At 36.7% G+C, this 22,305-nt stretch overlaps 1 protein-coding gene across 16 annotated transcripts in view; it reads left to right on the top strand.

Annotated features, from left to right (window-relative positions):
* PAM (peptidylglycine alpha-amidating monooxygenase) overlaps positions 1 to 22,305 on the top strand; it is a 174,924-nt gene that overhangs the window by 61,281 nt on the left and 91,338 nt on the right. For all 16 annotated transcript variants that reach the window (XM_033179011.1, XM_033179016.1, XM_033179014.1 and 13 more), the window contains exons 5-6: positions 1,171 to 1,256; positions 2,658 to 2,741. In XM_033179011.1, the coding sequence (XP_033034902.1) occupies positions 1,171 to 1,256; positions 2,658 to 2,741 (170 nt within the window). The remainder of the gene's footprint in view (positions 1 to 1,170; positions 1,257 to 2,657; positions 2,742 to 22,305) is intronic.

The following is a 22,305-nucleotide window of genomic DNA, read 5'->3' as shown; positions in this document are numbered from 1 at the left end:
AAGATACAGAGCTGCTAAGGGGTGGTTCTAGAATTGAACTCCAGATCTGTCTTTCTGCCTGGGTGCTCTTTTTACCCTACGACACTCTCTCTCAACAGTGAATCTTCAGATAAAGTGAATGTTTTGTTAAATAATGCATTTCCCTAGAATAGTACTTTGAAGTTTGTAAAGTCTCATTTGATTTACAGAATAACTCTGTGATGTAAGTTTAATTATCCCTGTTTTCCATGAGAGAAAACTAAAGCTTGGTGAGATTAAGTAACTTTAAAAAAAGTTAAGTAACTTGCACAATACAACTTATTAATGCATTCCAGTATTCATAAACTTGATCATGCATATATAAGATCAAGAATCCTTAAGAGAGTCTGCGTGCAGTAGCTCACACCTGTAATCCTGGCACTTTGAGAGGCTGAGGTGGGTGGATCATCTGAGATCAGGAGTTCAAGACTAGGCTGGCCAACATGGTGAAACCCTACCCATCTCTACTAAAAATACAAAAAATTAGCCTGCTGTGGTGGTGGGCACCTGTAATCCCAGCTACTCAGGAGGCTGAGGCAGGAGAATCACTTGAACCCAGGAGGTGGAGGTTGCAGTGAGCCAAGATCGTGCCATTGCACTCCAGCCTGGGCAACAAGAGGGAAACTCTGTCTCAAAAAATAAAAAAAGAAAGAAAATAAAAAAGTAACTTTTTAAGAGGGACACACTTGTATTGTTCACCCTACTGATGGCAGGCACTGTTTGTTGCTTTGGGCAGATTTGTTGACAACAGTGATCGCCAAAGGGGAAATGTGTATGACTTTTTTTTTAGTCCATATTTCTGCGGCATTAACTTTGGTTTATACAGACCGTCTATGTAATGCTTGTTTTTCTACCTGATTACATAAAATATATTCCATATATGAAAATATCAAGGTAAAAATTATATATCTCCCTCACAGGATTGTTTCACATCAGGCAAAAAAATGTCTCCCCTTTTATGGCTTTTTTTTTCACACAGGAATAATTGTTTGCCCTACTCTTTATTAGGATCTTAAAGCTAATATCATACAATGATGATATATCGATGTACTTTGGTTTCAAATATGTTCCCCTGTCACCTCCCACCATGGGGAGCAATTTATGCATTTTACTGTTTAAATCTTCATTTATACTACTTTTTATTTTCTTCAGGTTTTGTGATGAAGGAACCTGTACAGATAAAGCCAATATTCTGTATGCCTGGGCAAGAAATGCTCCCCCTACCCGGCTCCCCAAAGGTATGTCAGAGGCCTCTTGGGTGGTCGTATGTTCAGCTGCTTAATTTCTCTTTCCAAAGTCCTTAACCAGTGATGACAATGTTCTGTATTGCTGCTTCACAGTAAAAGTGCTTGCATTACTGTGCTTTGTATTGAAAATGTTTCATTTAGGTAGTTACTCTTTCTCTGCCTCTCTTTGGTAAGTAGTTTGCCCACACAACAGTTTAGATAAAATTAGAAAATAACCAAGGATAAATACCTCAAGCCACCTTTGACCTAAGGCACATTGGTTCTTGACAGCAGACACATTTCATGAGCCAAGAGAGCTAGGAATTAAATAAATTGCTGTTTCAGCAGAGATTTTTTTACAATCTTGGAACCTAGGTATTTAACATGATGCCAGACCTCAGCTGGCTTTCTGACTGCACCTCTAAATTGTACATAGCTTCCAATGTGTGAATGTATTACCAGACTCTGTTTTATTACCTGAATATTTCTTATATTAAAGGGTATGTGTGGTTCTGTTACAGAATAGGTCTGTCCTGGTTCATGGATGATCTTGTGATACACATGCACCTCTCTTTCCTCCCTTACTCATTGCCAGCATCATTAAATGATGTCTGATTTCTTGCACTTCAAATGAGCCTCAGAATTCTCTCCATACGAGGTAGCTGCAACCAAACAAGTTTGAAACTAACAGGGAGGTCTGTCATAGATTTGTTGACAGATTTAGATACATTACTAGAGGAGAGCTGTAAAAAATAGATTTGTAAAAAAAAAAAAAAAAAAAAAAAAAAAGTATACTTCTGCCGGTAAAAATTTTCTCTGTGAATTTTTTAAAGCTCACTAGCAAGCTAGGTTTATTAACAGTAAGACTATTAAGAATATTCGAATTCCAAAAATTCACTGACATAATGGACTTTAGCAATCTAGTTGGTAACTAGTTTCCTCAAAGCCATTTTTGTATAGATACCTCTTTTCACAGCGGAAGAAAAGTAATGCCACTTAAATGCTCCTAAGAAGTCTATTTCCTATATTCGATCATAAAATAAATATGAATATATACAAGCAAAATGGGAGAATGGGTTTATGTATGTCTTTTAAATAATCAATAGAGACAGGATTTTGTTTTGTTTGTTGTGTTTCTTTCAAAATGAGTGAACTGTCCTCCTAAAGTGTAAGTGATTACTCTGGTTCTGAAGTGGGAACTATGAATAGAATTTCATCATAGTTTTGAGGAGATTATAATGACAGATTATATTAGAAATTCTCAGTCAATGTCTTTTATTTCAGTTTTCATGTAATATAATTTTATATGTTGTATGTTATTTTATTTCCCTCGATTTCATAGATCAGCAATTTGAGATTAACTCCATTTTAGATGCTCATTTCTAATATATTAACTTTTAAATAAATCTTTAGGTGTTGGATTCAGAGTTGGAGGAGAGACTGGAAGTAAATACTTTGTACTACAGGTACACTATGGGGATATTAGTGCTTTTAGAGGTAAGTTTTGAAATGTTGGAACTAAGCAAAACTTCCAGTACTATATTGTTTAAAATGCATGCACAAACTATTATCTACATCTTAAAAGAATTGCCCACACCCTCTGCCCACTAGGGAACAACAGCCTTTGTTTCCTTTAATTTGGAACTGTTGAAGGAATGAATTTTATTTTAGAAGTCCTGTGTATGCTACTGTGTTTTCTTTTATGCTAACTTTATAGAGCTCTCTTGCCTTGTTTTATCAGCCTGCTCCTGCTCTTATTAGGAGTGCTGATCATTCCAAGCAACACTGTTGGAAAGCATAGGAAGATACTGGTTTTTTATGTTTATGTTGCTCTGAGCAAGCCACTGAAAGCCTATAGGTTCTGCAATACCAAAGGGGTTCTCAAACACTCAGGCTCATGTCAATTCCTTATCTATCCGTACCTGGCACTTCACGAACTCACCCATTGTCCACTGCTGTAAGGCACAGACCCCAGCCACCCTTTAGGTAATGCCGAACACTCCTCTAGACACGTGTTACTCTACCTGTGATAGCTATGCACTTTATTTAAATGCCCCTTTCCTTATTATAGATCACTGGTATGAGGAAGGGGCCTTGTTCCCAAGGCAACCAAGGTTAATGCTTGTTACTCCTGCTGCTGCATTTAGTCAAACTCCAACTGCATTCGGGTTCACATGAGACTGTAAATATTAAGTAGATTTCTCCTTGTCTTTATTGCTTTTCTACTATGTCTTGCTGACTTATATATATTCTCCTGAATTCTCTAATTTAACATTATGTTTCTAACTAACCTGATACATTTCCCTTTCCAAACACATTAGATATCTCTCCAGCAACTAAATTTGGAAGTAGATGACCATCTCTGCCTATGAAATACCCTTTAGGACCTTTGCTAAGAAAGCCCCATGGGGTAGAAAGGGCCATAGATTGTCTGCATTCAGAACGAGGACAGTAAATGCAGTCTCCTTCTGGAAAAGGGTGTTGAAAGAATGATTTTATGTCATTGAAAGCATTCTACAATCAAATATATTATGAATTAATATATTTATTAATATATTAATAAATATTTATATATAAATTAATATATATAAATGGACCAGCCTATGAACCTAACTTAGAAATAAAACCTATTTTTAGATCAAAAATTTGCTTTGAGTTATACACAAATAACTTCAGTTTTTAAAATAGAACATAAACTGGTAACTCTCTGTAGTGCTGAGAGAAGGTTTTACTGAAAACAAAGAAATAAATAAGGTTTGTGTTTGGAGAACAAAGAGAAATTATCTGCTCTAAAAATTGACCATGCTGATTTCAGTAGAACAGGCAGATTCTAAGACTGCTGATTTCCAAAGTATTGACAAGGCTTTAATTTCCTCAAAAAAGGCTACCAGGCCTTCCCAGATCACCACAACTAAAGTAGCTCATCATACTGGCACATGTTCTCCCAAACCCTAATCTCTACCCTCTATAAAACCCTGGACTTAACTTTTCAATCTAATTCCCCTCAGCTTTGTAAGGACCCCTAACAGATACTGCATTGATACTCCAGAGAAAACACATGATATATGCTTGTTTTTAAAAATATTTAATTTAATTTCTTATAAGGAGTTAATTTTGTTTTATAATTTATGTTTAATCTAGGGATTGTAAAAGTACTGATATTTTAATATGTACACATCTAATTATTCTTTGCTGTAAGAGATGAGAAACTTTAACTTTTCAATAGTAATTTTTTATTTTCTCTTAAGAACAGTTTTTCTAAAAGAAAAGATGTATGAGGTAAAGAGATTACTAGTGCTATAATTCATGTAACTTATTGTAATATTATAAAAATGTAAGCAAAAATTTCACTCATGTAATTCATCCAGTAGATACTATCAGGTCCCTAAAGCTTTATTTAGAGTAGTAAATAACACATGGGAAAATATCAAATCTCACTAAAACAATGAGATATCATTTTACATTTATTAATTGAGAAGGGGTGGATATTAAATTGTCCAGTGTTTGGATGAATCTGATGCAGTTTAGGAGGCTTTATAAATTTAGTATGATGTTTTGGAAAGCATTTTTACCATTTCATGTAGGTTTAATATATAGTATTAAAATATTGTTCTAGGCTTTTGTCCTAAAGAAAGATTTTTTTTCTTAAAAATGCAGCTCTATCTACCCAGTTATTCATGCACATGTAAAACTGGAAAGTTCACAAATGGCCCTCACTAGGACATTGGTTAAATAAATGGTATAACAACAAAAATAGCCAACAATAAGATCAAATACAGACTATATAAAATTGATGTATGCTTACCAGGATTGTAAGGCCCAAGAAAAATGGAAATGTTTGATGAGTAAGAAAGGCAGGATTGGGTGATTTTTTTTTCCTTTAAAGTGTTATAACATTGTCTTTTTAATTACATGTTTAAATTCCACAAATAGAAGCATTTCATTAACTCCTTCAATACCTTCCAGTTAGTGTACTGCACTCCCACTCACACCTCATGCCAAAAAGAGTTAGTATGAATATCTGTATGCCTGATTTACTATAGGAATGTCTTCTGCTTTTAGCAGCTTTTGTATTATGATCTCATACTTATCTCCAGATGCACCTAGAAGTGGAAAATAATTACATCATTATATCTTCTAATTATCAAAAATGCATTAAATATATATGTTAAGTACATATATACACAAACACACAATTATACATATATATATATAATCACAGCACTGCTTTTGGTGCGAATGTCAGGGAAGATTTGTATTTCGTGGTTTTAAAACTATTGGTGATATTTTAAAGTATATAAATTGTAAATCTGAAGCAGAGTAACACTACTAGGAAATTATTATAGTCTACTGAAAAGTGGGGAAATGTTTGGCTTAAGGGTATGAATATTTTTCCACACAGGGAATGTTTTAGAGAATTGAGAAACTTAGGACTTTTCTTTAATAAAGCACTAGAAATGAAGGCAAAGTATCTTCTAAAAGTTGTGAGAATGTGGTAGCGTATCAGAGAGAGCATAACCTGCAGCCATACCTGGGCATGTTTTAGATCAAGCTTGTCCAAGCTGCAAGCCACAGGACAGCTTTGAATGCGGCCCAACACAAATTCATAAACTTTCTTAAAATATTGTGAGATTTTTTTTTTTTTTTTTTTTTTTAAGCTCATCAGCTATTGTTTGTGTTAGTGTATTTTATGTGTGACCCAAGACAATTCTTCTTCCAGCGTGGCCCAAGAAAGCCAAAAGATTGGACCATCCCTGTTTTAGATTGTGATCTTCCTTAGTATGAAAAGATTGGCTGTGATTTTAGAATGAGTTCTATGGGATTACATAAAATGTTTGATTTACTGTTTTTGTTTGTTTGGCGTTTTGGAAATCACACAGAATGTGAAGCTGTAAAATAATGCTTTAAAAGGAATCAACTATATTAAATGCCATATCAATCATAGTGTCAAGCCTATACTAGTGCTGGGTATACTAATCTTCCTGCCTGTAGGAGTTTAATGTATTTTAGTAGGTGAGACAAGCACAAAAGGAATGTGTTCATAGGCAATAGTAATAATGCATACTGGATCTGAAGTCTGCAGAGAGACAGGAGCATACAAGTCTACCTGAAAGTGTAGAGGTATGAAGTCTGGAAAAGGCTTTCCACAAGTTGGACCCAGAGCAGGGTACGGAAGGGTGATCAGGAGCTCCCAGGTCAGAGTAGAAGGGAAGACAGGTTCCAGACAAAGGTAAAAGCAGATGCAGAGACATGGGAGTGAAACAGCATCTTAGATACAAAGAACTTTGGGTCATCTGACATTACTGGAATGTGAAATGCATAGGGAAAAGTGGCAAGAAATTAGAAGAGAGGTGAAAGGTGGGGAGCAAGCCATAAAGATCCTTGCTAGGACTTGATTCCTAAAGCACTCCGAATGCTCTTCAGTCAAGCAGTAACCTGATTGGATTTGCATTTCCTAATGCCGCTCAGTCTTGGGCTTGAGTGCATGGAAAAGCTACTAGCCTTATGAAGAAAGTATGGGGCTGTAGGTGGCCAGAGTGAGCTAGGATTGCAGCTTAGGAAGGCCAGAATGATTTTTTAATGTATAGACTTTTAAATTTTCTAAAACTTAATATTCCATAGGAAATAGAATGTATTCTAATTGGAGATGAATGTCCCATGTAGGTGATAGTATGGTACCAAGTTTGGTGACCAAACTTTAAGTCCAGGCAGACTGGTAATGGTACATCCTAATTTGATTACCCTCACTGAGCTTCTAAACCTCTTTGCTCTCCTTATCTGTAAAATGGTATCATAGTGGTATCATAAATGTACCATACCATTATATAAATAAAGGTACCTGGTTAAGTAGTCAATAAATGTTAGCTATTATCATTATAGTCCTCATGAAAGGATAAATTTCCCTAAATACAATCTTTTATCTAGTTACCCATAATATGAAAAGGACGTGGTTACTTTTCAAAGATATTGTAGTTTCTCATTATTTTTAGACACAGAACTGTTTGAGTGTGTCACGTTGCCAGTAGAAGTTTCCTAGTTAAGCTGTATTTCGTGTTCTCCACAGCAGTTTTTGTTATTCATAGTTCAGCTATACAAAGATAAACTGCAAGACCAACTTCCTGCCCTTAAGTAAGTCAGAATAGAGAGAATTGGGGATTCCTCCAGGTTTCACTCTCCCTATTTTTTTTGACCAGTTTTTTCAGCAAAGTCTTGTTCCGAAGCGAAAATTATCCTGAGATTGTTGCTGAATGCTGCCGCATTTCTTCTAGATGTTTTGGCCTAGGAGGATCTTAAGAAAACTCTCCTCTCATTTTCAGAATTTCTGGCATTAGCTTACTAGTCTCCACCAATAACTCATTTCTCAAATTGAATATCCTGTGCACTAACTTACTGAAGTTGGAACTGATATTCTTAGAATGAAGGTCAGGGTCTCTTCCCAAATGTATAGCCCTGATTGTCTTTGGATCGGCAAGATTTCCAAACTATACTCCACTTACTGTCATTAAGCTCTTGGTGCATATGGGAAAGCTAGCAGATGTTATTAACAACAAACCACACACTCACGCACACACACATACACACACTTTCTCTCTCTCTCTCTGTCTGTCTGTCTGTCTCTCTCTGGGCTTGTTTCCATGCCTTTCTCACAGACCTGTATGTACACCTGCATTTTGTATACTGCTAAATGTTCCTGGAAGTATAGCCAAAAGTTTCACTTTCCTTAGAGTGGGTGTTTAATATTTACATTCTAAATTAAATGAATACAGCCTGGAGATTTTATTTTCAACTTTCCTTTATGTAAGCTCTAAGAAGTTTAGTCTCCCAACTTTGGGGATTATATTAGTAAAATCAGATCATAAAGTTCTAGTTAGAACCTTCAGAGGATGATTGTTTTCAATAGCCACATTTTCCAGAATGCTAAGGTTTTAACCCTTTAAGTACTATAATGGTAAAACATCTTGGATAGAAATCATTTTAGAATATATTATGTGTCTTTGCTGGTCACAGTGGCTCACGCCTGTAATCTCAACACTTTGGGAGACCAAAGCAGGTGGATCACCTGAGGTCAGGAGTTCAAAACCAGCTTGGCCAACATGGTGAAACCCTGTCTCTACTAAAAATATAAAAATTAGCCAGCTGTCGTGGTGTGTGCCTATAATCCCAGCTACTAGAGAGACTGAGGCAGGAAAATCACGTGAACCCGGGAGGCAGAGGTTACAGTGAGCCAGTGAGCCATCACACCACTGCAGTCTAGCCTGGGTGACAGAGTAAGGCTCCATCTCAAATAAATAAATAAATAAATAAATAAATAACTAAATAAAAGAGTATATTATGTGTCATAGGAAGTTAAATTAGATGGTATATGTTAAATACCTACAGCTGTGCCTGACACAGAGCAGATTGGCAATGAATGTTAGTTCTCCTTATCCCCTTCTCCCTTTTCTTCATAACTTTGAGATATCCTAGTGAGTATCAACAATTGTGCTATGATTTCTTTCCAGTTTTTAGGAGTACGTAGAGGTTTTCTATGTAACTGGGCTTATTGCCATCTCCTATCTGCTCTTCTATATTTTCTGTAGCTTCCTGTGTTGTCAAGCTACCATTGCAACTCATTTTAATTCACACAATGCACTACATGGAGGAAAATATAAGTAAGAACAAAAGTCTCCCCTCATAGAGTTCCCTGTCCAGTAAGCATAAGTATACTTAAAACAATAACTGTAATAATGTGAGCCAGTCACTATTCACAATAGCAAAGACTTGGAATCAACCCAAATGTCCATCAGTGACAGACTGGATTAAGAAAATGTGGCACATATACACCATGGAATACTATGCAGCCATAAAAAAGGATGAGTTCGTCTCCTTTGTAGGGACATGGATGCAGCTGGAAACCATCATTCTCAGCAAACTATCGCAACAACAGAAACACTGCATGTTCTCACTCATAGGTGGGAACTGAACAATGAGATCACCTGGACTCCGGAAGGGGAACATCACACACCGGGGCCTATCATGGGGAGGGGGGAGGGGGGAGGGATTGCATTGGGAGTTTTACCTGATGTAAATGACGAGTTGATGGGTGCTGACGAGTTGATGGGTGCAGCACACCAACATGGCACAAGTATACATATGTAACAAACCTGCACGTTGTGCACATGTACCGTAGAACTTAAAGTATAATTTAAAAAAAAAAAGAAAAAATAATAATAATGTGAGCCAGTACAAAGTAAGTGCCACGAGAGAGGAGATTGGAAAGCAGGCAAGATCACACCTAGTGTAGATGTTTCAAGTTACCAGATTGATATCGTATAAGCACCCTTCTTCCTGTTCTAAATTTATGTGTTAGATATGGAATCTAGATGAGCTTCATATTATCAGTTAGCATAAATAGACTTTGGCTTGCAGCCCTTATGGGGAACTTTTTAAATAAAAACATGATCATCTGGAAAATGGGGATTAAAAAATAAAATAAAAACATGGGAACACTGCAGCCTGGACTTTGTGACCATCAGATTTGATTTTTCCTTGCCCTCTTGCATTATTCCATGCTGGCTGTGGTCCACTCGGGTGTGGTTTCTGTGTAGCTTAGATCCAGACAGGTGGATGTTCCTGAACACAGGGTGTGCATCTGTATTCACACAAATACACATATACACCCACAAAGGGTTCCTATTTAACTACAACTGAAAGAGTAGTAGAGTGAAGAGGCAGGAATGGTAATCATGGCAGGAGGAAGAGAAAACAGAGGACTCCAGAGGAATTCTGATTCCTCTGTGACTCCAGCTGTATCTCTACCTCTTAGAAGACTACTGCCAGGAAGCTATTAGAAAAAGCTTTGAAATTGTGAGCACAGGAAAAATCCCTTGCTAATGCATTTTGAACAAGATGGAGCAGAGATCAGTGGCAAGGTAACTGTGCTTAAAATTATTTCATTCCACTATAAAGCGGGTTGTTCTGACTTCAGTGTAAGCATTACAGTGCTCCTGACTTCCTGATACCTAATTGGAGAGAGAGTGGGAAACTGGGTCAAAGATTGCTCCCTGTTGCTTTCCCTGTTGTCTTCTCTCAATCTGCGCAAGTAGCTTCATCCTACATGCTTTCCAGTGAAATACATTAATCCTGCTTTTACTCACTCTACTGCAAAGTGCACAATACTATGGGCCAGGTTATTTAAGCCTATGCATATTAAAGTATTTCGGATTACTTTCCATATTTAAGAATCTCCTTTGAAATTGCAAATATGGGAGGGAGGGTATGGTTACTGCTTCTCCAACCTCAGCTGACATAGATGCCCCAAAGCCACTGAGTCTCTGCACTGGAAGGGAGACATAAATAGCACCATCTAAGCACTCATCCTGGCCTTCCCCGAATAGGACCCTGGCATCTACATCATCCATCAATCTGAATCCCCTTTCCAGAATAGACCGTAATGTTAGTTCTTATCATGATCTTTCATTCCAGAGCACATATCGTGTTTCCAAGTTCTCAGCTCCAGGGATAGCAGCCCTGCTGAAACAAGCCTCATCCCTGGTAGATCCAGAAATGTGTCAGAAATATGGTTCCAGGAAGGGTACACTTTTACCTCAGTTTTCCTTCTTTATACTCAAGGCTCTGGTACTCATGTCATCTGCCAACTCTCCTTTCTTCTCTCCCTAACTCCCATTTCCAGTTTCTCTAGTGTGCCTTGATGGGGATAGGGACACAAACCTTTATCCAAATGCTTGGGGGCAGGTGTGGTCTGGATTTAGGAGGTTTTAACATTTTTGAAAGGTATTCAACTGAATAAGTCATGTACTCTATCACCTTTGTGAATCTGGGGCACCATCCCTAATTAGATACACTAATGTTCTATAACAAATGTTTAAATAGTCACACAAAAAGAATAAAACATAAGTATCATCACATTCATTCAAGTCAGATTTTGCTGCCAAAACTTTATGAAAAAACTTTAGGCTTCCAAAACTGTTGAGACTTCAGAATTGCCTTAAATTCCAGTATTAGAACAAAGAAATTATTTCTTCATATTTGCGTTTTCAGTTAAAATACTAAAAGGGATTAGAGGACTCTGGATGTATCTGCACATTTTCCCTTTAAAAGAATCTTCTCTTCTGAACTTTATTTTTCCTCTTTTGGAAAATATAGAAAATTATTAAAAAGAAAAGTTGAAAATCATTTGTAATACCCCTACTATTGAAAAAAAAAAGATAAAACCCTCTTCAATCACACCTCCCTTTCTCACGTAACTCCTTCCCACCCCAACTCCAGGTAACTATTGCTTATATCTACCAACTTTTCATTAGCTTAACTCAGCATTTCTATATGTGGAAGATAAACTAATGTATCAGATATGTGTATAGGAACTTTTTTCTTTTTTTGGACAAGAATTAGATCGCATTTCCCACAGATCTGCATCTGTTGTTGTTGCTTTTCACTTAACAGTGCACCCTGGACATATTTCTAAGGCAGTACATGTAAATCTCTTCCATGATTTATAAAGGCTGCCTAGTATTCTTTTTTGTAGATATACTCTAATGTATGTGTCTTATTGTCTATTAAAGATGCTGCAAGTATTTTGCTATTATAAGCAATGTTAGAAATGTTTTAGGTAACCATGTATTGCTACTGCAGGGTAGATACCTAGAAATGAGATTTTGGGGTCATGGAGTGTTTAAACCCTAACAGATTCCATCAAATTGCTGTACAGTTTTTCCAATTTACAATCCACAGTGAATGAGCAAGTCTCATATCCTTGCCTGCACTAGATGTTTTCACACTTAAAAAATTTTGCTCAGTGTTTACTTAAACAGACTCCTTATAATGTTTCATTTAAAAGATAAGAATTAACTGGAAGATCTTAATATTAATAGAATTACCTCAAGTTATATAGTCTAGATCAGAATTTCTCAAAATCTAATCAGAGGACTGTCTGCACCAGACTCTCCTTGGGCTACTTTTTAAAATGAGAGTTCCTAGTTCAAACTAGGCCTACTGAATCAGATGCACAGAAGGCAGAGCATAGGCAGCCTGAACTGGCTCAGATAGGCTCACAAGAGCCAATTGGTAATTTGCAGTGTTTTTGTAAGCTGATTGTTAAATATAGCGATCATTAAAAATAAAGGCAAGAAATATTCAAAAATCTTTATTTCCTAATTGTTTTACTATATTTTACTATTATCTGTGCTCTTGAGGGTATTTGCACCTGTTGTACTGTGTGGTAGAAATACTGCAAAGTGTTATTTTACTGCTAATTTCTTCCTAAAGCAGTGATGTCATGTTGGTAGTTTGAAATTGACTGTGGTGGGAAAATTTACATTGAAATCAGCTGTGGTGGAAACATTTACACCATGGAAATTCACAAATAGTGCAAGTCTAAGTTCTATCTATTATTTTGCTGGCTGTCTAGATCTGAGAAAATGATGGAGAGGATGTTGGCAATGTGGATTACTGTGAATGCCCCCCAAAATTTAGGACATACTCTTCCAGAATTTGCACACTATTATCCATTACACCAAAGATTTTGCTGACATCCTTAATGTGCAAGTGCAGTTCCAACATATGTCTTTGTTGTTTCACTAAACAAAAATATTAACAAGAATTCTTGTCTGAACTACTTCATGGCAATTACAACCATCTAAAAAGTAGAGCAAAAGTCAAGAAAAGAATTGTGTGCGAGTCAACTGCTTATACGAAGTTAATAATGAAAAGTATTGTATGTTTTATTATTATTTATAAATTGTTTGCTGCACATTTTTGCCAGTAAAAACTGTAATAAACATATATACATACCATTAGTATGTATTTCTTTTCACAGAGCCAGTGTATTACTAGAATATCACTGGGCCCAGGATTCTGAAATTTTAACAAGCTGCCTCATTGATTTTTATGCAAACTAAACTTTGACAACTGGCACTCAGATTTTCCTAGCAAGGATTAAAGTCACTCCTGCATTTTTTTCCCTATACAACAGGTGTGTCAGGGCAATCTCCTGGGGCCTAGGACATGAGCAGAATAATTTGCATTTACCAAAATAAGTTCAATTAAATCTCAATTCTCTTAAGAAAAGGGGAGCTTTGAAAGAAGAAAATGTGTTTAATTATTGTCTAGTTCTTCTAGCGCTTTATTTCATTTAGAAATTTGAAGAGGAGTTTATTTTCTTAACTTTTTCACAAAATTTGGCATTTGGATTTTAAAATTCTTTAATAGAAGCCACTTACAATGCATATATGACATTCTTAGAGATGCCCCTCCCCATATACAGGGGTAAAAATGTTCCTTCTTCACACTTGATCTAGATATATCTTTTTGAAGAATGGGCCAAAATAATTTATATTCCTTCATTTTTCTACATTTTTATTTTTAAGTGGGATATATGTGGTGACAGACACTAGAAAGGGAAAGGAAGAGGTCGATGAAACCAACTCTGAAAGAGAAATGATGGGCAAGAAGGTAGCATTCAACCTGCACGAAACGCCATGGCCTTTTCAGTTAAGGAGAAGAGGTTGAAATGGGCTGAGAAGGCACTCTGGGACGGGAAAGCATGACTTTTTGTTTTCTTCTTCTGAAAAGGATGTTACGTGTCATGTACTAATTTGTTTATAAAGCACTTGTTTTTAAAATCAGAGACAGAGAACAGAGTTCAGGGTGACAGAATGAGAACAGCCTAACTAAAAGGGATCATCAGGCCTCACCCTTCCGTTTTACAGAAATGAAGATCGATGCTCAGAAAGGTTGCATGACTTGCCTAAGGTAGTCCAGTGCTACTTAAAACCAAAACAATTTAATTCGTATTGGATTTCTAGTTTGTGTATGTAACAAAGTTCATGCTCTAACTATATAAAACAAGTAAGAGAGTCACTGTTTTTAAAAGTCTTTTGAGCCATAGTTATGAAGTGGAATGAACTGGTGCTCAGTAAAATTAATATTAATAAGGATCAGAGTGGTTTACTTCATCTCATTTGTGCCTTTTCATTTTCATGTCTGAAGTAATCCATTTCCCTTATCATGTAGATATATTTCTAAATCAGGTTGCTTCATAATCCCACTGATTTCAGAATTGTAATCGGATATTCTTCATGTTCTTCTCTAACCTTCATTATACACAAGCAGCTTGATGTGAGTCATGTGAATGATTTCAGGACTATTTAATACCTCCCAAATGATCTAAAAGAAGCCTATTATCCTGCAGTACTTTTTTCTCTTGCCAGTCTCTTCACATAACTGTGAGCTCTCTGATTCTCTAGCTTGCTGCATTTCAACTTTGTTAATCTTTAGTATGGAAGACAAATGATCCTTAGTCATCTCATTGATTCCATGGGACACCTGTTTATTTTAATACCTAAATATGGCCATTATGTATCAGGAATTACATTTTCATTCATTTGGTTATGCGAAGATATGTAAAGCACTGCAATTATACTTCTTTTTTAAAGAATATATTCAGAATGTTTTTTATCCCTTAAAATATGGATTTTTTAAAAAGTAATTCAACGTTGAACAATATAGTATTTAGCGTAAGTGATGTCTTTTTTGGGAAAAGAAAAGCTTTCCTACATGCAATTTCGCTTTTCAGATTTACATTTAGTTCTTCTAGTTTTTTGAGAAATCCTTATGCTTTACCTTTATTGATGCCTTTGCAACTCATGTTTTTTTAATCACTCATAATTATTAACTCATTTTTAAAAGCTGGTCAGAGCTACATAGTCATCATCTAATTAATTCCATTTGAATTAATGGCAAATAGCTTTAAATTTTTAACCCAATTAAATTAAGAGGAGAAATAAAAAAAGTCACTTGCCCACTGGCACAGACTAAAATTAGGAACTACACAATTCTGTTTCAGTAAAATCTAGTTCAGGGCTCTCACAACAGTAGCGGAGGTTGGTTTTTCACTGACCACTCCCACTCCCATAGACTTCCTCATGGCCCTGACATGTTTGTTTGTTATGTTCTAGGAATTCTGGGAAAAGAAGGAAGTCATTAGAAGTGCTAGGACTTGCATATTCCATTTCCCGTTTAGTACTAATTCCTTTTATGTTAATAAACTGTTTTTACTTGTAAAATGGAAAGGATACCCTAAACAGATACATTACCTAAAAAAGTATTTGATGAAAACCATTCAAATATGTTTAATAATATTGACAGAATATTCTATTAGCAAAATTAAATCAAATATTCCCTAGACTCAGAAGAGAACCTTCTAGCCTTCCTATTTCTCCCAATAGAAACGTTATTCTTTTCATCCAGTTTGTAAACCCTTCACCTGATCTCCATTTCTTCTCATTACATATTAATTATTCTTTTTCCATCTTTAAAAACTTTCAAAACTCTTTCTTCTTGTGGGGCCATCTGTCCTCCCTCACACTTTTTGAGTCTCATTTCTTTGCAAGTATGTCATACCCTTGTTTCACAATTTAACTGCCATGTACCCCAAATAATAACTGAAAGTAAAGTAAAATCTGGTCAGTAGCCACAGACCCTTCTCACACTGACGCTTTGTCTTAGAGTATAAAGTCTTGCAAAATTCTAAGGGAATGTTGAGAGATAATTCAGGTCACTGAAAGGTTTCAATATTTTTTTCATTAACATAATAATCATACTTAGCATTTATATACTACTTTTCAATATAGAAGTGCCTTATAAATGTTACTTTTTTAATCCTCATACTACATTACTACATAAATACATTGAATGACGGAAAAATTATACTAAATCAAATGTATGAGGTATAATGTTCAAAGTGTATTCCCTAATTAATACCAGGGACTACATGCACATAAAATTATATGTAAATTAGATATTTTGGATTTATTTTTTCACCAAAGAACCAAAACACAATACAGAATAGTATTTTAAGTAGATTAAGATGATTGGGTTGAAAATGTAGATACTGATTTTAGGTTGACCTTAAAAAATATATTTATTCCAATTAAATTATAGCTTTTGCAGAATATAAACTTCCTGTGTTCCCAACAAGATAAACCAGGTTACCCTTCCTTGGTTTATCATGAGTCTTTAGAGGTTTAAGTAAAACAAAAGAGGGACAACACATTGTTGCACAAAACAGTTGAGAATTCCAATGGGAATGAAAGGAAACCTTTTATATATGTATATACACACACATATATATGAAAACACCCTCAAGACTATCAAAAATTTGTAATAATTTTGTATGAGAAATAATTTTCAGCTTTATATTTTAAATTGTATTTAAAAGGACTTTTAAAAATCAAAGCTCTTCAATCCCTTTTCATTACATGATTTATTTTACCTAGTACTTTATGGTTTCTAGACTTTTGCAGCTACATTCTGGACTCAGGGAAAAACAGATAATAATTGGGACAATGCAAGAGGAAATTGAGATTATCATTTAAAGTGTATGTGTGTGTGTGTGTGTGTGTATAATGCTATATATCTTTTATATCTATAAATATAGATATAGATATAGATATAAAACAGAGGTAAGAAAATGAAAAGTAGTTAGTAGGCCTTTTGACCAGAAGAAAGAGGAAATAAAAAAGTAAATATTTCTTTTTTTTTTATTATTATTATACTTTAAGTTCTAGGGTACATGTGCATAATGTGCAGGTTTGCTACATATGTATACTTCTGCCATGTTGGTTTGCTGCACCCATCAACTCGTCATTTACATCAGGTATAACTCCCAGTGCAATGCTTCCCCCCTCCCCCCTCCCCATGATAGGCCCGGGTGTGTGATGTTCCCCTTCCCAAGTCCAAGTGATCTTATTGTTCAGTTCCCACCTATGAGTGAGAACATGTGGTGTTTGGTTTTCTGTTCTTGTGATAGTTTGCTGAGAATGATGGTTTCCAGCTGCATCCATGTCCCTACAAAGGAGACGAACTCATCCTTTTTTATGGCTGCATAGTATTCCATGGTGTATATGTGCCACATTTTCTTAATCCAGTCTGTCACTGATGGACATTTGGGTTGAATCCAAGTCTTTGCTATTGTGAATAGTGCCACAATAAACATACGTGTGCATGTGTCTTTATAGCAGCATGATTTATAATCCTTTGGGTATATACTCAGTAATGGGATGGCTGGGTCATATGGTACTTCTAGTTCTAGATCCTTGAGGAATCGCCATACTGTTTTCCATAATGGTTGAACTAGTTTACAATCCCACCAACAGTGTAAAAGTATCCCTATTTCTCCACATCCTCTCCAGCACCTGTTGTTTCCTGACTTTTTTAATGATTGCCATTCTAACTGGTGTGAGATGGTATCTCATTGTGGTTTTGATTTGCATTTCTCTGATGGCCAGTGATGCTGAGCATTTTTTCATGTGTCTGTTGGCTGTATGAATGTCTTCTTTTGAGAAATGTCTGTTCATATCCTTTGCTCACTTTTTGATGGGGTTGTTTGTTTTTTTCTTGTAAATTTGTTTGAGTTCTTTGTAGGTTCTGGATATTAGCCCTTTGTCAGATGAGTAGATTGCAAAACTTTTCTCCCATTCTGTAGGTTGCCTGTTCACTCTGATGGTAGTTTCTTTTGCTGTGCAGAAGCTCTTTAGTTTAATTAGATCCCATTTGTCAATTTTGACTTTTGTTGCTGTTGCTTTTGGTGTTTTAGACATGAAGTCCTTGCCCATGCCTATGTTCTGAATGGTATTACCTAGGTTTTCTTCTAGGGTTTTTATGGTATTAGGTCTAACATTTAAGTCTCTAATCCATCTTGAATTAATTTTCATATAAGGAGTAAGGAAAGGATCCAGTTTCAGCTTTCTACTTATGGCTACCCAATTTTCCCAGCACCATTTATTAAATAGGGAATCCTTTCCCCATTTCTTGTTTTTCTCAGGTTTGTCAAAGATCAGATGGCTGTAGATGTGTGATATTATTTCTGAAGACTCTGTTCTATTCCATTGGTCTATATCTCTGATTTGATACCAGTACCATGCTGTTTTCGTTTGGCCTTGTAGTATAGTTTGAAGTCAGGTAGCGTGATGCCTCCAGCTTTGTTCTTTTGACTTAGGATTGTCTTGGCAATGTGGGCTCTTTTTTGGTTCCATAGGAACTTTAAAGCAGTTTTTTTCAATTCTATGAAGAAACTCATTGGTAGCTTGATGGGGATGGCATTGAATCTATAAATTACCTTGGGCAGTATGGCCATTTTCACGATATTGATTCTTCCTATCCATGAGCATGGTATGTTCTTCCATTTGTTTGTGTCCTCTTTGATTTCACTGAGCAGTGGTTTGTAGTTCTCCTTGAAGAGGTCCTTGACATCCCTTGTAAGTTGGATTCCTAGGTATTTTATTCTCTTTGAAGCAGTTGTGAATAGAGGTTCATTCCTGATTTGGCTTTCTGTTTGTCTGTTACTGGAGTATAAGAATGCTTGTGATTTTTGCACATTAATTTTGTATCCTGAGACTTTGCTGAAGTTGCTTATCAGCTTAAGGAGATTTTGGGCTGAGACGATGGGGTTTTCTAAATATACAATCATGTCATCTGCAAACAGGGACAATTTGACTTCTTCTTTTCCTAACTGAATACCCTTGATTTCTTTCTCTTGCCTGATTGCCCTAGCCAGAACTTCCAAGACTATGTTGAATAGGAGTGGTGAGAGAGGGCATCCCTGTCTTGTGCCAGTTTTCAAAGGTAATGCTTCCAGTTTTTGCCCATTCAGTATGATACTGGCTGTGGGTTTGTCATAAATAGCTCTTATTATTTTGAGATATGTTCCATCAATATCGAATTTATTGAGGGTTTTTAGCATGAAGGGCTGTTGAATTTTGTCAAAGGCCTTTTCTGCATCTATTGAGATAATCAAGTGGTTTTTGTCTTTGGTTCTGTTTATATGCTGGATTACGTTTATTGATTTGCGTATGTCGAACCAGCCTTGCATCCCAGGGATGAAGCCCACTTGATCATGGTGGATAAGCTTTTTGATGTGCTGCTGGATCTGGTTTGCCAGTATTTTATTGAGGATTTTTGCATCAAGGTTCATCAGGGATATTGGTCTAAAATTCTCTTTTTTTGTTGTGTCTCTGCCAGGCTTTGGTATCAGGATGATGTTGGCCATCCTCCCTCTTTTTCTATTGATTGGAATAGTTTGCTCCTCCTTGTACCTCTGGTAGAATTCAGCTGTGAATCCATCTGGTCCTGGACTTCTTTTCGTTGGTAGGCTATTAATTATTGCCTCAATTTCAGAGCCTGCTATTGGTCTATTCAGGGATTCAGCTCCTTCCTGGTTTAGTCTTGGGAGTGTGTAAGTGTCCAGGAAATTATCCATTTCTTCTAGATTTTCTAGGTTATTTGCATAGAGGTGTTTATAGTATTCTCTGATGGTAGTTTGTATTTCTGTGGGGTCAGTGGTGATATCCGCTTTATCATTTTTTATTGCGTCTATTTGATTCTTCTCTCTTTTCTTCTTTATTAGTCTTGCTAGCGGTCTATCAATTTTGTTGATCTTTTCAAAAAACCAACTCCTGGATTCATTGATTTTTTGGAGGGTTTTTTGTGTCTCTATCTCCTTCAGTTCTGCTCTATCTTAGTTATTTCTTGCCTTCTGCTAGCTTTTGAATGTGTTTGCTCTTGCTTCTCTAGTTCTTTTAATTGTGATGTTAGAGTGTCCATTTTAGATCTTTCCAGCTTTCTCTTGTGGGCATTTAGTTCTATAAATTTCCCTCTACACACTGCTTTAAATGTGTCCCAGAGATTCTGGTATGTTGTATCTTTGTTCTCATTGGTTTCAAAGAACATCTTTATTTCTGCCTTCATTGTGTTATGTACCTAGTAGTCATTCAGGAGCAGGTTGTTCAGTTTCCATGTAGTTGAGCAGTTTTGATTGAGTTTCTTAGTCCTGAGTTCTAGTTTGATTGCACTGTGGTCTGAGAGACAGTTTGTTATAATTTCTGTTCTTTTACATTTGCTGAGGAGTGCTTTACTTCCAATTATGTGGTCAATTTTGGAATAAGTTAGATGTGGTGCTGAGAAGAATGTATATTCTGTTGATTTGGGGTGGAGAGTTCTGTAGATGTCTATTAGGTCTGCTTGGTGCAGAGATGAGTTCAATTCCTGGATATCCTTGTTAACTTTCTGTCTTGTTGATCTGTCTAATGTTGACAGTGGGGTGTTGAAGTCTCCTGTTATTATTGTATGGGAGTCTAAGTCTCTTTGTAGGTCTCTAAGGACTTGCTTTATGAATTTCGGTGCTCCTGTATTGGGTGCATATATATTTAGGAGAGTTAGCTCTTCCTGTTGAATTGATCCCTTTACCATTATGTAATGTCCTTCTTTGTCTCTTTTGATCTTTGATGCTTTAAACTCTGTTTTATCAGACACTAGGATTGCAACTCCTGCTTTTTTTTGTTCTCCATTTGGTTGGTAGATCTTCCTCCATCCCTTTATGTTGAGCCTATGTATGTCTCTGCATGTGAGATGGGTCTCCTGAATATAGCAAACTGATGGGTCCTGACTCTTTATCCAGTTTTCCAGTCTATGTCTTTTAATTGGACCATTTAGTCCATTTACATTTAAGGTTAATATTGTTATGTATGAACTTAATCCTGCCATTATGATATTAACTGGTTATTTTGCTCGTTAGTTGATGCAGTTTCTTCCTAGCCTCAGTGGTGTTTACATTTTGGCATGTTTTTGCAATGGCTGGTACTGGTTGTTCCTTTCCATGTTTAGGGCTTCCTTCAGGGTTTCTTGTAAGGCAGGCCTGGTGGTGACAAAATCTCTAGGCATTTGCTTATCTGTAAAGGATTTTATTTCTCCTTCACATACGAAACTTAGTTTGGCTGGATATGAAATTCTGGGTTTAAAATTCTTTTCTTTAAGAACATTGAATATTGGCCCCCACTCTCTTCTGGCTTGTAGAGTTTCTGCCAAGAGATCTGTTGTTAGTCTGATGGGCTTCCCTTTGTGGGTAACCCGACCTTTCTCTCTGGCTGCCCTTACGATTTTTTCCTTCATTTCAACTTTGGTGAATCTGGCAATTATGTGTCTTGGAGTTGCTCTTCTTGAGGAGTATCTTTGTGGCATTCCCTGTTTCCTGAATTTGAATGTTGGCCTGCCCTACTAGGTTGGGGAAGTTCTCCTGGATGATATTCTGAAGAATGTTTTCCAACTTGGTTCCATTTTCCCCCTCACTTTCAGGCACCCCAATCAGACATAGATTTGGTCTTTTTACATAATCCCATACTTCTTGCAGGCTTTGTTCTTTTTCTTCTTTTTTCGTTAGATTTCTCTTCTCGCTTCATTTCTTTCATTTGATCCTCAATCGCTGATACTCTTCCTTCCAGTTGATCGAGTCGGTTACTTAAGCTTGTGCATTTGTCACGTATTTCTCGTGTCATGGTTTTCATCTCTGTCACTTCGTTTATGGCCTTCTCTGCATTAATTATTCTGGTTATCAATTCTTCCACTCTTTTTTCAAGATTTTTAGTTTCTTTGTGCTGGGTACGTAATTCCTCCTTTAGCTCTGAGAAGTTTGATGGACTGAAGCCTTCTTCTCTCATCTCGTCAAAGTCATTCTCCGTCCAGCTTTGATCCGTTGCTGGCGATCAGCTGCGTTCCTTTGCAGGGAGAGATGCGCTCTTAGTTTTTGAATTTCCAGCTTTTCTGCCCTGCTTTTTCCCCATCTTTGTGGTTTTATCTGTCTCTGGTCTTTGATGATGGTGATGTACTGATGAGGTTTTGGTGTAGGTGTCCTTCCTGTTTGTTGGTTTTCCTTCTAGCAGTCAGGACCCTCAGCTGTAGGTCTGTTGGAGATCGCTTGAGGTCCACTCCAGACCCTGTTTGCCTGGGTGTCAGCAGCAGAGGTTGCAGAAGATAGAATATTGCTGAACAGCGAGTGTACCTGTCTGATTCTTGCTTTGGAAGCTTCCTCTCGGGGTGTACTCCACCGTGTGAGGTGTGGGGTGTCAGTCTGCTCCTAGTGGGGGATGTCTCCCAGTTAGGCTACTCAGTGGTCAGGACCCACTTGAGCAGGCAGTCTGTCCGTTCTCAGATCTCAACTTCCATGTTGGGAGATCCACTGCTCTCTTCAAAGCTGTCAGACAGAGTCGTTTGTGTCTGCAGAGGTTTCTGC

Source organism: Trachypithecus francoisi, unplaced genomic scaffold (genome assembly GCF_009764315.1).
Source record: "Trachypithecus francoisi isolate TF-2019V2 unplaced genomic scaffold, Tfra_2.0 Lachesis_group2, whole genome shotgun sequence".
In the NCBI taxonomy this organism is placed as follows: Eukaryota; Metazoa; Chordata; class Mammalia; order Primates; family Cercopithecidae; genus Trachypithecus; species Trachypithecus francoisi.
The sequence above is the reverse complement of the archived record's forward strand: the minus strand, read 5'-3'. Positions and strand labels throughout refer to the sequence as shown.